The following is a 13,533-nucleotide window of genomic DNA, read 5'->3' on the forward strand; positions in this document are numbered from 1 at the left end:
TCTCCGTCACACGGGATCTGGAACTAATTGGTCTAATCACTTCTTCTCGTCCTGCCATCCCATCCATGGATCTTCATCGGGATCGAACCCAATCGCTGCCCTCGCAACGGATTATCTATTGACTGGCCGTACAGGACGTGCGTTTTTTTTTTTTTTTTTTTTTTTTTTTTTTTTTCTTTTTCAGGCAGGATAGATGCATAAAAGAGCAACGGTTAGTATCTAGTGTCACGGAGGTTGTAGGTTTGCCACTGGCGGCATATCTGATCAATCTTGCTTTCACTCATTCATCTACTCCGTATCCTGCTAGTGATTTACCGACAGGCAAGGCAAACCCACATCCACCACCCTTTTTTTGCCTCCAGCACAGACCCCATTTGCTCCCCCCTGAATCCATCCAATACTGGCTCGTGTCGCGGCCGCAATTTTGGATGTTCCTTCTTGGAGTTCCCTCGCCTTGCCTGCTCCAGGCGAAGATCGGCTGTCTGTCAACACGGAACCAGGGGTCACCCACTGACATTAGTCTACATGGAGTTTTCTCGCAAGATGATAAGATGATCGACAACAAACACGGTAGTATCTTGGTGTAACTACTCACTAGTTGCCGCATTCCGCATGGACCACTGCCACTAGGAGCCGATTCCTTACGTCGAACCATGCGTGAGCCCGCCGGAGACGACCTTTTGGCTCGGCTGACAACGCCAAACAAAGGTTCTCGCCAGTCTTCTCCAGTAGTACTTCTTCAGGAAACCCCTTCCCACCCTCATAGATCGCGGACTATAAATACAATAACAGGCAAGGGTACTCGAGAAAGCCAGTAGCTATTAACAAAGAACCGGGGGAAAAAAGAAAAAAATGGAAGCGAGACACATTGAACTGGGAAATGAAAATGCAACCGCCGGATCCCATGCGCCCCTTGTATGATTCGCACCCGCAAGCAAGCAACAGAAAGTCAAGTAAGGGCAGAAACTCAAAAATCTCAATAATAGCCATCTGTCACCTCTGGAACATGGCAACGGCCTCCTCCTTGCGCCATTCGAGCTCCAATTGTCCCTCATACACCGTGTCAATGATGCGCCGGGTGCGGTCGTACGCTTCCCCATAACGACCCTCGCATTCCCGGAGCACCTTCAATACCAGACTTCGGCTCAGGCCCGGATCATCCGCATCACCGAAGTGCTTCTCAACCCGCTTTTTCAGCCCTTCGATGCCTCGTCGGACCTCCTTCGCGTCGTACGCAGCCATTACCTTCTTCGCCACCGATCGCGAGTGGCTGGGTCGGCTGGCGATGTCCGAGGGGCTCATACCGCTCGCCAGCAGGTTCTCAACAGATGCCACAAACTCGAGCAGCTTGCCTAGGGGTCGGTGGATGACCGAATCAAGATACAACTTCAAGTGCTCTTGCATATCCTGCTGCGCCCGGTCGCGCCAACGCTCCAAGACCAGGAGATCCCGGATACCGACTTCCTCCACGTAGTGATTCATGTTCTCAATTAGGAGAATGTGGTAGTTGAGAATCTCTTTATCTTCCGGATCGCCGGACGTGGCCGCCGCGCCCGTGGGTTGACCCGGAGCTTCCTTGGCGATGAACTTGAGTGACTCCCACATAGCACGGTTAATGCGATCGTAAGCTTCATTGACACTGATCCGAATATCATAGAAATCCTGCGACTGCTGTGTGAGGAGATTTTCTACCGCGGTGGCAAAGTTCGGGAACACTCGCATGAAGGAGATGACCCCCTTGCGCTTGTTAACCTTGACTTTGGTCTCCTCAATGCCTCGGATTTGTTCATCCACGAAGCGGTTGAATAGGCCAAGGAGTCGAGAATGCAGTTTCTGGAGTGAGTGAACTATGAAGTCTTGATTGGCGTCATCAAACTCGGAGATCGCCTTCTCCAGCGCCAGCAAAATGCCAATTCCTTGTCTATATGATAGCATTAATCAGCATCTCGAGCAATGATCAGTTGGCACAGGCTTGGAACTTACAGTGGATCGGCGCGGATAGCCCAGTCTACGAGATTCTGCATATCAGTAGGCCAGAATGAAAACAATTCATCCATACTCTGTTCCACCTTCTTTGCCATGCCCCGGTCCGGGTCGTGCAACAGTTTAGCACTAAAATTAGGGATCCTGCGCTCATCGGGGGCACCTGTAGCGACAAGATCGGGGAATTCGACGGTGGAGAGCGAGTTCAAGTGGAAGAAATGCACAATGAAATTCTGCTCCTCAGATATCATCCTCAGCGTCTCTTGGAGTGTGCCTGCAAATGCTTCACAGGGCTCAAGCTTGCCGTGTTGCTTATCACCAGATGAGAGCTTAAGTCCTGCTGCCGCACGGATGGTCTTGCCTCTTCGAACCGTCAGCTTGCGCGCGGCCATCGTGATGCCTTCGCTCTCCTTCTCCTTCTCCTGATGGGTAAAAAGGAGTTCCTGCTCATCTCCCGTGGATTTTCTGGCCATTTTCTTCCAAGACACGTTGTTGTCCCGGAACTCAGTCTGATAAGGCGCCTTTGCTTGCTGTTCATAGAGGTTGATCAAGGCTTGCCACTCGCCTCCACTGACTTCCCGCGCAAAGAGAATCACGGCATGGTATTGCCACAGCTCTCGACGACAGTATGCCCGAGCTTCACTGTTGAGCTTAAGGGGATCTTTCTGGGCAGCACCGGCTGCAGCATCGATTCTCTTTTGCTCTGCGATTCTATAGGCGATCGTCATGAACTGCTTAAGTCGCTGTAAAAATACCCGAGAATGTGTACGGTATTCTTCTTTCTTCTCTTGAATGGCCCGCATCTGGCCGATTTCCGTGTCAGCGTAAACGCCCAGGCTACCATGATCTCCAGCAGCGTCGGCCAGCCGTTTCTTGTTCTGCCGTAGGTCGGAATCAATCATTAACATCGCCTTATACAATGTTGACAGCGCGACTTCAGTATCCTGCAGGCCATCCGGATTGCTCAGCGATGATTCCTTTAGTGCGCGGAGATCTTCGGAGGATATCGAGAGGGTTCGCAGAAGATTCTGTAGCTCGTTTTGAAGTAACTTTTGGTTGGCCGTCTGCACTTGCAGACCTTGAGATTGTGTTTCAATGTAGGACACATCGTCATGAAGAGTCTATCGCCAGATTAGCATAATGTCGAAAAGGTCTGGATCCCAGATACGCCTAAGGCCGTGACTTACATTCAGTTCATGCGCGTAGAGCGTGAGAAGGTTATCCAGCTCCTCACACTCCTCGACCGTCTTGTCAATCAGTTTGGCCAGTTGATCGATCTTCCCTTCCTGCTGCTCTAGGTTACCAAGCCAGCTGGTAGCCTCCACACGTCCGATCTCCCGACGAATATCTGCTTCAAGGTCTTCGATGCGTTTCTCGTCACTCAACCGTCCATTCCAGCCAAGGTCTGTTAGGATGTCATCGAATTCCACACCTCGCCCTCCCAGAACGCTGGGTTTGATACCAAGCGACTGGCAGTATTTGATTGTGTTGTCTTCGTGACGTCGACGGCGGCGATCGTGTGGTGAGGGCGACACAGACCTTGATCTCTCGTCAGCGGCAACCTGCACCGTAGGCCTTGACGTGTTCCGTGTATCCGCGGGTGCCTCGACTGGATCGATGACGGGCTCGAGCGGAGGAGCTTGAGTTACTTCGACCGTGGGAGGTTCCGGTGCAGGAATCGTGATAGGCGGTGGCGCAGCGGGCTGTTTATCTGTCGCTGCAGGTAACGGGACCGGGGCCTCCTCTTTGTCCGGGCTGTCAGGGCCGGCCGTGGTATTGTCACTGTTCGTCCGAAGCAAGAATGGAGCTGGAACAACGCTTGTGATACCGTCGGGTTCATCCGTGGCTGCTTTTTGCTTTCTGGCTGCTGCCAGAAGCCTTTCGCCTGCACCTCCGGGTCTTGGCTTGAATGCACCGTAAGCAGTGGCGGCTTTGCGGAATACTCCCACAACATCCTTGTTTTGCTTTTTCTTAATCATGGGCCCGAGGCCTGGGCGGTGTGTATCAAGGTCTTCGGCTGTAGGATCAGTTTCATCTGGGGGGCTTTCAGGCATTCCGGGTTCCGTTTCTGTAACTGGTTCGGCAGCATCTGGAGACTGTGGAGGCTCTGGTGCTGCTATGATTGGTGCTGGTGCCGGTGCCGGTGCTGGTGCTGGTGCCGGTGCCGGTGCTGGTGCTGGGACGGCTATCGGTTCAGGAGTCTGGGGTGTGGTTGGTGTCTTGTTGCCTGCCGATAAGCCGGGCATTAACGTAGATGGCAGGTCACCGGCGCTTGAACCAACAGGAGCCTCCAGCTCCTGGGGCTCTGTTTGTAGTTCCGACCTAGACGACCTTTCAGATGTTTCTCGCAGGGGCGACCGCGGCCCCACAGTGCTGGCTGGACTGTGCAAGAAGGTGCGATTTTCTCCGGAAATCGATCCTGGTGTGGTAGGTCGTAGACCATCCTTGCTGCGACTAGTGTGTAAATCATGGGTACGAAGCATAGGCCTGGACTCGGGACCTGGCCTTCCATCTCGCGAGGACGGCGGCCGGGCCTCCAAGTGAGGAACCCCTGGACTGTCGCCATTGTGGCCGCTAAACCTCTCCAGCGTGCCAGCAGAAGAGGCAGGCTGTAAACTAGATGGGAAGTCCCTGCTTCTGGCTTCGTGGGGGCCGTGAGGAGGGGGCGGCGGCGCCTTTGGGCCTCTGACATCTGTTGCGAGTCGTTCAGTTGCACGAGGAGGAGGTTGCTCACGATGATCAGGAGGAATTGGTGGCGGATGCGGTGGGGGAGCGAGCGGGGAAAATGCGCTTTTTCCAGACTGGCCAGTAGATGGCCTTGCCATCTGCTCTCGACTCTTCTGGGTTCGCAGGGCATGTTCCTCGGGCGGCGGCCGCTTGGGTCCATCCCGACTAGGGGCACGGCTCGAATACGGAGACTGAGGTCGACTACCCTGAGATGAGGGTGGGCGCGGGGGAGGGAGGGTCACATCTGAGCGAGAGGGTCCTGCGTTAGGGGGGTTGGGAGCTGGTGGTGCTGTCGGAGGCGTGGGATGCGATCCAGCAAGCAGTTGGCGCTCACGATCGTCAAATCCGATAAGCGTGGGTATTTTGCCGCCAGTGTATTTGCGATAGATCTTCACCAGGCTGCCTATGAAAAAGTCCTTCTCTTTGGAGGTCCGTGCATGCCAATAATAAGGCTTTCCCACGGTGATCACAAATCCGAGATTGAGAGCCCACTGCTTCTGCTGTTGTTCCAATGGGGTCGACGGTACGAGGGCATTGTAGGATTGAATTGCGGATAAGTCGTCCAGCATCCATGTTTTCCCGATGGAGAAAGATCCGTCATTGTTTTCCCTAGCTTTATGCAAGCGCACTCTGCCCGATCTTCGGACCGCAACGATTATGACCCTAGGCTTCTTGTTTTCAGGCGGCGAATTTGGAGGAGCGGGGGTGGACGGATACGCCGCATCTTCGATGATGCGGACATGTGTTATGTAGGACTCGACCACTGGAACCAAGGGAGACGCGATCAGTTTTGCTTGATACAATTGACTTCAGAAGGGGAGGATCCTATACAAGTCCCATCACTATCTTTCTTTGCGAAGCAGCTGTGGATAATCCGCCTTTTTTCGTCCTCGAATTTCTCCGCCCTTGACAACGAGCCATCTCCGGGTCCGGCGAATCCGCCATTGCGACTATCGCCTGCACGACGCGGATCCCTTTGAGGAGGAATCTCACCGGGCGGAGGGCCCCGTGAACGGTCACGACTGCTCATAATTGTTGTTTGGAACCCGAAAGGCTGGATCACTCAGGATGTATCAGGGCCCAAGTGGACATTGTTGGGGGGGTTGACAGGGAAGGAAGACACGGGGGTGCGGTTGCGGCGCGATGTGGGCGACTAGCACAGCCCATCAAAGAACAAAGTCGCAAGGAAAATGGGTTTGAAAAGAGACCAACACTCTTAGTATAACGGAGCAAGCGATATGCACAGTTGTTGGGAGTAATACTAAATGCGAAACACAACCAAGGAGGAGCCGGAGAGTTGGATTAGGTCATTAATTACGGACGGTGGTTAACTACTCCTACAGGCTACCGCTGAATATGGGCGGCGGCGGACACTAACCGCAGCTGTCGCGGGCGGAGAGTCGAAGGACGAGCTCGTGCACACGGCATCAGAACGAGGCTGACTCGACATGCATTGACTGGTCGACGATACGGGTTTTTCCAGGAACAAGACTTAGAACCATCTTACAGATCAATTGAGAAGGTGTGGCTTTCTCTCAAGCTCTTAACTCTTCATACTCTTTATAAAACCACCACAAGAGTTAGTTAGTTACTTTTAAGCCTTAGGCATCGATCTATACCTACTCGACGGTGGCCTGGCCCACCTTCGAGCGCAGTATAATAATGTAAGCATTTGCATAAATCCTTTCATCTCCACCACGTTTCGATCATTCCCCGCGAGTTGCGGCAGGATGTCATTGGCCGGGAGGTATGGAGTAGTGTTGCACAGCTGAGATCATTTTGAGGGTTGGAGAGCTCAGTCTAGAGCTTGCCCTGGAGATTATTGCTGATTATATCAGAATACAGTGGTCATACAGAGTTACTAGGACCCGAATCAGGATCACGCACGGGGAATATGTATTATCGCATTCAGAAAATCAGACAGGAGATCAGTATATATCACCGTGGGAACTAGCATACCGACCGGGCCACGCTGCTCTCAAGAACAATGGGGAAAGCTTACATACTATACTACTCAGCATGATTGAACTGAAAGTCTGAGCATTCGCATTGTATTTCGTTATTCTCACACTCATACTCGATTGAATCGATCCATCTTGATTGACACGTGACCATACCAAACAGTTGATCACGGGACGCCACGTGAGTGCAGGATGAAAATCCCGACCGACCAATTAACTCACGGCATCCTACTTACCGCCTTGTGCCTTAAAGCCGTCCCTTTCTTCCCCTTCTAAACTTTTTTTTCTGTCAGTCCGATAAAGGAAAGATCGAAAACATCCACTGCCCGAGTGCCATTTGTTCTTCGCTCCAAGTTCATTTTTCCTTCACCAGAGCGTTACAATGGCCGGCAAGAAAGCCCAGAAATCCTCTCCTGCCAAGATGCCTAAGGACAAGAAGACGGTATGCGAAGTTCGCTTCAATTTTGCCATTAGCTGAAAATGCGCCGGATGGTATACTGACAAATCTTTTCTACATCAAAGACCCCTCCTGCTCCCCTTGTCGCGGCGATCTCCTCGTTCCTGTCCGAGCATGGCCTGTCGAAGTCCCACGAGGCTCTCGTCAAAGAGCTGAGCAGCAAGTCCATCAGTGCCGACACCAAGAACGTGCCTTCTTTGTTGGAGCTTTTCAAGACTTGGGAGCAGTCCCAATCCTCGGAGTCCGGCAGCTCGGATGACTCTAGCTCGTCCTCTTCGGACAGTGACAGCAGCTCCGATGATTCTAGCGACTCCGACGTCGAGATGGATGACGCTCCGAAGACGCAGAAGAAGCAGTCTAGAAGCTCTTCGCCTTCATCTTCCTCTTCCTCGTCCGACTCCGACAGCGATGCCGATGACGAGAAGGAGGAAGAAGCTGCCGCTGCTCCTGCCGCTAAGCCCCAGGGCACCAAGCGCAAGGCCGAGTCTAGCTCCTCCGAATCTGAGTCCGAGTCCGAATCGGAGGAGGCTCCCAAGTCCAAGAAGACCAAATTGTCTTCTGCCGAGGCTTCATCTTCCTCCGATTCCGAGTCCGACTCTTCTGACTCTGATTCCTCTTCCTCCGAGTCTTCCAGCGAAGACGAGAGCTCTTCCGACTCAAGCTCCGAGTCTGAGTCGGAGTCCGACTCTGGTTCCTCCAGCGACGAGGAGGAGGCCAAGCCCGTGAAGGAAACCAAGGCCGCCTCGACTTCCAGCTCCTCTTCTTCCGACTCTGATTCCTCTTCTTCCTCCGACTCCGACTCCTCTTCCGAGGATGAGAGCGGAAAGGCCACTCCCTCGAGCTCCGAGAGCAGCGAAACCGTCGAGAACTCCGAGTCTGACAGCAAGAAGGCCGCATCCGCTGTGACCGTGCGAGAGACTACCTCCTCGAGTGCCAGCTCTGCTCCTGATAACGGCTTCCCCAAGAAGAAGCACACCGGTGCCCGCCCCACGCCCCTGGCTCTCCTCAGTGAACAGCCCTACGACCACCACCCCTCGAACGATTACATCCCCTACGCCTACGCCGAAAAGGCCTGGCAAGATCTGTCCGTCACCCGGGGCAAAGGCTTCACCAAGGAGAAGAACAAGAAAAAGCGCGGATCTTACCGTGGTGGCCCCATCGACATCTCCGGCGGCAAGTCCTTCAAGTTCGATGACTAGATGCGTTTTCGCGTTGTAGTTGTCAAAATACCCCCTGCCATTCACTTTTTGACGCTCTCGCTTTCCGTGCTGGGGGCTTGTGTTGGGACTTTTCTAGCTTGTCATGTACGCTACGGCAACAGAAGCAGCTGAACTGGCCGACCATAAACCCAGGGAGCAAGAAAAAGTCATTCACTGTCACATTATTAGATGATCAGATCTAGATGCATCCTTTAGATCTCGGGGTCCCTCAAAAATGTTTGCTTCTTGCAGCAAGGCGCTAATGGAGCCGGGTCGGAATTTTGTTTTCTGTTTTTTTTCCCCCCCTTATTTACCTTCTCCCTACGAATGTACCTACACCTGTCCGTTGAAAACAAAAGAACGAATTGGTCCAGGTCTGTTCTCGTTTTTACCTGAAATGGTCTATTCTTTTCGCAAACTTCTCGTAGCACATCCAACCTAATCAAGTAGGTTTCGAAGTACCCTGTACAGCAACGTAGACAAAACAGGAAAGAAAACAATCTTTATACCTCAGGTCTATACGAACCCTAAATGACCGGACCAACCAAGCACAAGAACCCAAAGTCCGTAATCCAAAGTGCAACTCACGACTCGCACCTCCCCAATCACCATGCAAAAAGCTCTGTTCCATCTACAGCGCCCGTCTCCACGAGCTGAAATCCTTCAGACGGGTCCACCGACGGTCCCACCCGGTAGCACGCTCTTCTTCGGCGTCCTCAGCCGAGACTTCGCGGAAGGCCTGCTGCGTGCGCAGCCGCACGACCGCCGAGCTATTAGCGGGGTCGGGGCGCTCGTAGCCCGAGAGGTCGAGGATGCGGTCGGCGCGGCGCGAGTGCTGGGTCGAGGCGAGGTTGAGGGAGAGCGGGGCGGCGTGCCAGGCGCGGTCGGGGCCGAGGAGGTCGTCGGTGGCGACAAAGTCCAGGCGCACGACGCCGTCGGCGACGCCCGTGTAGAGGGTCGGGGAGCTGGGGGACGGCGAGGCCATGGTGTAGATTGCGCCGCGGTAGGGGCGGTGGTGCTGGGGTCGCGGCGCGTGATAGGTGGTTGGTGCGGGCTGGGAGAGGTAGATCGACATTTCTTTGCGGGGGTGTGTGGTGCCGTTGGAGGTGAGGTTGAGGTTGAGGTTTTGGAGCTGGTGGTCCAGGGTGTTGATGGTAGCGGTAGTGGTCTTGCTCTTCGGGGATGCACGCGCGAAACTCCTCATCGAGGGCTTTGCGTCTAGGTAGCTGTAGCCGCGGTCCATGCGGAGGTCGAAGATCTTGACGAGGGCTTCGCCGCCGGAGCCGACGATGAAGCGGTTGTGCGTGAGGGGCTGGATGCAGTAGATCGGGTTGTCGTCGGTGACGTCGCGGTATGTCTGCTCATGCTCTGCGTTGGAGCGGAGGTCATGGAGTCTGGGGTACCCGGGTCAGTGGTGGTGAGGTGTGTGCTGAGGAGAGTTTAGCTGTTTACCTGACGCCGCGATCGCCCCATCCTGCGAGGAAGACCTGCCCGGTTGGGCTCAGAGGTGCAATGGCGTTTACGTCCGACTTGATGGCCGTGGAGGAATCCAATCTGTCGTAATCAACCAGGTTCAGGCTGATTTCTCGGTCGACCGATATGCGCTGGTTGGTGATGGAGGAGATAGCGATCGCATCGTCGATGCGCCCTGTTCCGATGGCCAGGAGGTCGGACGAAAGGAATTTCGAGTATCTGTTGCGGGCCTTCTTTGCCGGGTCGATCTGAATTCGCGCGAACTCTGACACTCTCGAGCTCGTTGATGCTGTATTGTACAATGCGATGGTGCCATTGTTCATGTGCGCCGCGAGGATAGGTTCCTCCCCGTTGCTCAAGTCGGTACGTTCAATACCCAGGCCGTATGTCTCAAACACTTGCTTGTACTCATGCGAAGGCTCGTCGATGGAGATTGCGAGATGGTGTAGCTCACCACGGGCACGAGCAAAGATCAGATGCTCCGTACCCTCCTCATAGGCTGGGTGGTTCGGGTTCAGGATGTGCAGACCACATATGTCGTCTACACTGCTGATATGATCCAGATCGCTAAAGATAATCCATTTCTCGTGGGATTTCGAGCCTGTCTGTTTGACTCGCAGAAAGAGTTCGTCCGCCGCACCCCAAGCGAGGACCTCTCGGCGGTCATTCCAACCTGAACCATTCCAGGTCTCGTAGGTGTCCAGGGCAGGTCGATAGCCCAGCGTGGGCCTATCGCCCCGGATGGCCTTTTCAGACCCGATCCTAGTTGCTTGCGGCGGAAAAACAAACCGTCCTACAACAGCATGCTTGTCCAAGGCTCTCGAGCGAGACGTGAGTGACTGAGCTGCTTCTCTCCAGAAGCCAGGAACCTTCGCGCCAGGAAATTGTTTCTGCACAAAGGCACGAAAGATCCTCCAGTTATCGGCAGCAATGGTGGCATGCAGACGTTTGCTGGTCCGCGAAAGTTGCACTAATGCATTGACAGTAGGCAAATGACATGCTATGAGGTAGAGAATCTCAGCAGGTAGATCCTCCAACATAATGTAGGGTGAAGAAGTCGAATCTTGAAACACCACTGTGTTTGTCCCTTCTCAGTAAGATCAGGCACAGAAATGACGTATGGTGCAAGGCTGTTCGCCACGCTGTCAGCCATGTTTTGAGGGATGGGATAAGAAGGCCATAACCCACACTCTATAATAAAGATGAGAAGCGAAGGTGTCTATTTTGCTAAGCGGATTTTGTTATATACTGCCGGCGATTAAAGACATGCTGTGGGAAAATATGGGCTGGCAACCCTATCACTGGCATAGGAGGGATATGTCAATACCGTGCACAAATAAGTCTGCATTTTGCCAAGCTCAGAAAGCTCTAGTCAGCCTATAAGAACAAGCGGCCATATTTAAAGCAGCATACAATAGCATACTGTACAAGAGCTAGCTTGAGAAGATTGAACATACTGTGAATTCAATAGTGATAAAGACCCAAAAAATCCATTCATGAAGAGAACATGTGACCTGCAACCTGATTGGGAACTCGGTTATGTCATCCTTCCCTCGCTCCACTCTTTCTTATCTTCATCGGCAATCTCTTATCGCAGCAGACATGTATGGGTCTCTCCCCGCTTAATGAACCATTCATTGTCTGTCTATTTCCAGTGAGTCATGCTACAACTGCTCTTCATCCGACTTGCTTGTCCAAGAGGCTTGAGATATATACATTCTGTGTCTTTACGCTTCATTCTGTCGCGCAGAAACTGCGTGCGAGGAATTATCTGTGCCTGGTAGTTTCTCGACTACATCCGAAAAGAGCCGATCTACTTGCGCGCCTTACTCTCCCCGAGGTCCAGGTATAGTTTGTCTATTGTCAATACTGGAAAGGTATCGGAGACGACAAAGACAGGATTCACGGGAGACTTCATCCGACAAAATGGCGGTTTCTGCTGTCACTACCGTCGCAGTTATCACTTGCATTTTGGTCCTGGCCTACAAGTTAATTGTATATCCAGCCTTTCTATCACCTTTGTCCAAAATCCCAAATGCACATTGGACAGCGCCTGTATCTCCCGCTTGGATCATATGGAAACGGTATCGGGCCTTGAATAATCGGACCATCCAGGCGGCGCATGAAAGGCTCGGTCCAATCGTGAGACTAGGACCTTCGGAAATCTCCATCAATTGCGTTGACGGTGGTATCAAGAGCGTTTACACTGGGGGCTTCGAGAAACATGAATGGTATCCACGCGTGTTTGGGTCTTTTGGGTGAGGATTGCTATGGTGCCGTTGTGGTTGACGAAGTACTAATCCAATGACACAGGACCGTAAGCATGTTCACTATGACCGACAACAAGGCCCATTCAAGCCGCAAGAGACTGCTGTCCAACATCTATAGCAAGTCGTTCTTACAGTCATCACCGCATGTCCATTTGATCTCCGAAACAATAATCCTCGACCGTTTTCTGCCCTTAATCCACAAGGCATTCTCGTCTGATGCGCCGGTTGACATACATGATTTAAACCAAGGCCTAACCATGGACTTTGTATCCTCGTATCTCTACGGGCTGGCTAATGGGTCGAACTTCCTTCAGAATGAGCCCTTCCGCAGGAGAATGCTACATCTTTACCAATGCAGAAAACCATTCGAATTCTATCACCAAGAAGTTCCTGGTTTCCTGGCATGGACAAAGAAGATTGGACTTCGTCTGATACCCAAATGGTGCGACGAGGCCAACGAGGTTCTGGACGCATGGGGACTGGATTTCTGCGACAAGGCCGACGAATGCATGACGTCTACCAATCTAGAAAATGAGCCGATGGTATATAAACAGCTCAAGCAGGGTCTCTTGAAGCAGCAGAAGGCCATTGGTTCGTCGGATGCAGACCCCGAGAAACAAAAATGCGAGATCGCCTGCGAACTATACGACCATCTCACCGCTGGCCATGAGACTAGCGCAGTGGCTCTAACCTATCTTTTCTGGGAGCTTTCTAAGCACCCTGCCCTGCAGAAAGAGCTCCACGAAGAGCTCCTGACCCTTGAGCCAAGACTTAATTATCCTCGTCCTGATTCATCCCGAGAACTTCCGTCACCCAAATCAATCGACTCATTGCCTCTTCTCGAAGCCATCGTTACGGAGACATTGCGCCTGCATGCGCCAATTCCAGGGATCCAGCCGCGCGTGACACCCTCCCCAAGCTGCATGCTCGTAGGCTATAGCGATATTCCGGCAAACACTAGGGTGAACGCGCAGGCCTACTCACTCCACCGTAACCCCACGGTCTTCCCCGAGCCTGAATCATGGGAACCGAAGCGGTGGCTTAAAGATCAGAACACGGCCGCCGAGCTAGAGGAACGGCGACGGTGGTTCTGGGCTTTTGGCAGCGGTGGACGGATGTGTGTTGGGAGCAATCTAGCCCTGCAAGGTAAGTTATCGCTCAAATATGGCTGATGCCGGTCTGACGTGATACTCCGAAGAGATGAAATTGGCTGTTGCAGCCATCTACACGAACTTCACGACCTCTATCGTCGATGACGACGACATCGAGGCGATTGATGCGTACACCGTCAAGCCTCGTGGCGAGAAGTTGATCTTGCGGTTTGAAACTGTCTGATAGCAGATTCTATCTATTGACTTATGTTGTGCAAGACAAACGTCGTGTTCCTCATACCTTCCCAGTAGTATTTCATCCACTGAGCACCAAGCACATTGAACCCAACACCTCCTCCCTTATTTACAACC

The 13,533-nt window shown here is 52.9% G+C and overlaps 4 protein-coding genes across 4 annotated transcripts; 2 read left to right on the plus strand and 2 right to left on the minus strand.

The window, feature by feature from the left end:
• Positions 1 to 634: 634 nt before the first annotated feature.
• BO97DRAFT_380504 (GTP-Rho binding exocyst subunit SEC3) lies at positions 635 to 5,740 on the minus strand (the record flags this gene model as incomplete). The annotated part of the gene is made up of 4 exons (XM_025693207.1): positions 635 to 1,921; positions 1,984 to 3,104; positions 3,171 to 5,473; positions 5,542 to 5,740. 4 exons carry the CDS (start codon positions 5,738 to 5,740, stop codon positions 994 to 996), a joined length of 4,551 nt encoding a protein of 1,516 aa, XP_025556394.1. The 3' UTR covers positions 635 to 993.
• Positions 5,741 to 6,974: 1,234 nt separating this feature from the next.
• Positions 6,975 to 8,570, plus strand: BO97DRAFT_466901 (nucleolar and coiled-body phosphoprotein 1 family protein). Its single transcript, XM_025699597.1, has 2 exons — positions 6,975 to 7,113; positions 7,194 to 8,570. The coding sequence occupies exons 1-2, from the start codon at positions 7,054 to 7,056 to the stop codon at positions 8,325 to 8,327; spliced, it is 1,194 nt and encodes a 397-aa protein (XP_025556395.1). The 5' UTR covers positions 6,975 to 7,053; the 3' UTR covers positions 8,328 to 8,570.
• A 217-nt stretch (positions 8,571 to 8,787) lies between these two features.
• On the minus strand, positions 8,788 to 11,231 carry BO97DRAFT_358913 (uncharacterized protein). The gene is made up of 3 exons (XM_025692292.1): positions 10,989 to 11,231; positions 9,780 to 10,930; positions 8,788 to 9,721 (listed from the first exon to the last, which is right to left on the minus strand). The coding sequence occupies exons 2-3, from the start codon at positions 10,838 to 10,840 to the stop codon at positions 8,959 to 8,961; spliced, it is 1,824 nt and encodes a 607-aa protein (XP_025556396.1). The 5' UTR covers positions 10,841 to 10,930; positions 10,989 to 11,231; the 3' UTR covers positions 8,788 to 8,958.
• A 217-nt stretch (positions 11,232 to 11,448) lies between these two features.
• BO97DRAFT_380511 (cytochrome P450) lies at positions 11,449 to 13,405 on the plus strand (the record flags this gene model as incomplete). The annotated part of the gene is made up of 3 exons (XM_025693208.1): positions 11,449 to 12,058; positions 12,114 to 13,216; positions 13,269 to 13,405. Exons 1-3 carry the CDS (start codon positions 11,727 to 11,729, stop codon positions 13,403 to 13,405), a joined length of 1,572 nt encoding a protein of 523 aa, XP_025556397.1. The 5' UTR covers positions 11,449 to 11,726.
• Between the last annotated feature and the right edge of the window lie 128 nt (positions 13,406 to 13,533).

Source organism: Aspergillus homomorphus, assembly GCF_003184865.1.
Source record: "Aspergillus homomorphus CBS 101889 unplaced genomic scaffold BO97scaffold_1, whole genome shotgun sequence".
NCBI lineage: Eukaryota > Fungi > Ascomycota > Eurotiomycetes > Eurotiales > Aspergillaceae > Aspergillus > Aspergillus homomorphus.

Coding starts and splice junctions, on each gene's coding strand:
- BO97DRAFT_466901 (XM_025699597.1), top strand. CDS start 7,054: ATGGCCGGCAAGAAAGCCCAGAAATCCTCTCCTGCCAAGATGCCTAAG. Junction 7,114..7,193: donor TGCCTAAGGACAAGAAGACG/GTATGCGAAGTT, acceptor TCTACATCAAAG/ACCCCTCCTGCTCCCCTTGT.
- BO97DRAFT_358913 (XM_025692292.1), bottom strand. CDS start 10,840: ATGTTGGAGGATCTACCTGCTGAGATTCTCTACCTCATAGCATGTCAT. Junction 9,722..9,779: donor TGGGGCGATCGCGGCGTCAG/GTAAACAGCTAA, acceptor CGGGTACCCCAG/ACTCCATGACCTCCGCTCCA.